At 27.3% G+C, this 2500-nt stretch overlaps 1 protein-coding gene across 1 annotated transcript in view; it reads left to right on the forward strand.

The window, feature by feature from the left end:
- The first annotated feature begins 1241 nt into the window (after positions 1 to 1241).
- The window catches only part of LOC147469431 (uncharacterized), a 3031-nt gene continuing 1772 nt past the window's right edge, over positions 1242 to 2500 (forward strand). The window contains exons 1-2 of the mRNA XM_086548612.1: positions 1242 to 1374; positions 2343 to 2500. The exon at positions 2343 to 2500 is cut by the window's right edge and continues 1394 nt beyond it. Coding sequence (XP_086404738.1) covers positions 1360 to 1374; positions 2343 to 2500 — 173 coding nt within the window. The 5' untranslated portion in view covers positions 1242 to 1359. The remainder of the gene's footprint in view (positions 1375 to 2342) is intronic.

A 2500-nucleotide genomic window follows, 5' to 3' on the forward strand; every position in this document is an offset into this window, starting at 1 on the left:
ATTGCCTCAGTCCTAAAACTGTGCGGAGGCTTTTCGAAGTGGATCGGCAGATAGCTAAAGGCAGCGTATTTGAGAAATTAAATCAGAAATTCTCAGAACTTTGTGTGGTATAAATGTATAATTTTACAATGTAAGAAATATAATTTACACTTCTCCATGCTGTACCGATGAACATGTAACGTCAGTACGCGTTAGTTCCTTTACCATGTTTTGCAAGATTATATTCCTTCTTGTGCAATCATTTGATGCATTTTCATCACTGTGCTGCAATGTTCACAGATGAATCCAATTTCGAAGGTGTTAGATATGAATCCAGCTTACGATAAAGCATTATTCGATGGCCTTATTCCCCTCACAACATTCATTTTCACAATAATAAGCCTTTATAACTAGCACCAATAAATCGAAATCGATCATAACATACAACGATTCCCGAAATGCATTGGCACTAATAAACACAACATTATATTATTGTATACAAATATATGATGCTAACAAAGGAACATTGCCACTCTGTCGGATTTCATTTGATGTTCGGCATTCAGTAGAATAGCAAGATAAATTGAAAACCCATATTTTGGACGTTTAAAGGAAAACGAATTACATCGATAGCAAAAAATAAGTAAATAGGTAGAGATCAATTATTAAGTAAATAGCAAACCATAATAAACATTAACCAAGATTTGATAAGATTACATAAATTCAAATAATTAGCAACTGACCATAGCATGGGAATATAAGACGTCCCTGAGTACTAGCAACTATTAACCATTAAATGTGCTATGCGAACAGTTTAAAAATGTCCAATTCTGGACAAAAGCAATTTATATAGCCTTTTTAAAACAAAGAACAACTGTTATGATTATCTGTTCCATATTGATAGGAAAGGAGATAAACAGAGCTCCTTTTGACAAATATAGAAGAGTAAAGAAGGGGCTTTAATCAATTTCACAATGAAAGAAATGTGATATGTTTCGATGTTCTGAAGAAGGTATGATATCGAAATGAATCATTTGCTGTTCATTTTTTGCACTACGATGTTATTCCTTCCATTCATAGCTTTTCAGCGAAGAAAACCAAAGTTGATAGAAGGGTCACACGCTGATTACACACTAAAGTATCTCTTCCCAAGCATCGATGACAGAAAGGGAAGGGAATCTTACAAACATAATTACAGGAAAAAAAAATCACAAAAAAACTCTCCCGTTGTGTAAGTCTTATTACCTGTTTGCTTATCTTTGTTGAAAATTATTCCTTCAGTAGATGTTGGAATTATGCTGAACGTTCCAGATGGGTGGTATATAAGACAGTGTCTTTCCGGGTCGCTTCACCGCGGATACAACTTCGAAACTCAGCAAAATGTCTTTGAGAAAAGTGAGTATGTAATCGATTAAAGTGTGGTGAGTTAGAGTTACATGGTCAGTGGTTGATCAAAAAGATATCGCAATCGCATCGTTGTCAAATGTATTATATATATATATATATATATATATATATATATATATATATATATATAAATATAAATATATATGTATATTTATATATGTGTATATATATTGCATATATATATATATATATATATATATATATATATATATATATATATATTTATATATATATATATATATATATATATATATCTATATATATATATATATATATATATATATATATATATATATATATAATATATATATATATTATATATATATATATATATATATATATATATATATATATATATATATATATTATATATGTGTATATATGTATATGTTTGTATATTCATATACAGTATGTATACATATATATATATATATATATATATATATATATATATATATATATATATATATATATATATATATATATGTATATGTATATATAATATATATATATATATATATATATATATATATATATATATTATATATATATATATATATATATATATGTATAATTATATATATATATATATATATTATATATATACATACATACCATCTTTCATGTATATATATCTATCTATATATATATATATATATATATATATATATATATATATATATATATATATATATATATATATATATGCATATGTATATATGCATTTGTATATATGTATATGTATTCATGTATTTGTATATGTATATATTTTTTTCGTTGTAGGATGTCAGCAATATAAATGGTAAAAAAACACAAAAAAACTCATTAAACATTCAATAGTCAGTCTTGAATTAAACCGTGATTGTCGTTGCCATGTCATTTATCAGTTTTCCTGATTTTCCATACCGAATGACTTTTAAATGAATATCTAAATAATCCTTTTCGTTACTCATCAGCTCCTCGAGATATTGGTGCTGGGGAGCCTGTTGGTCACCCTTGGCAATGCAAGTCCCTTACCGAAGCCAGGCCATTTTAACCTGTATGGCCAACCAGGAGGCTATCCACATGGTCCTGTTAATCCCTTCATGTATGCACTTAAGCCACCATTGTATCC

This window comes from Penaeus japonicus, unplaced genomic scaffold, assembly GCF_977035675.1.
Source record: "Penaeus japonicus unplaced genomic scaffold, GWHDUDI00000001_assembly GWHDUDI00000021, whole genome shotgun sequence".
Lineage (NCBI taxonomy): Eukaryota > Metazoa > Arthropoda > Malacostraca > Decapoda > Penaeidae > Penaeus > Penaeus japonicus.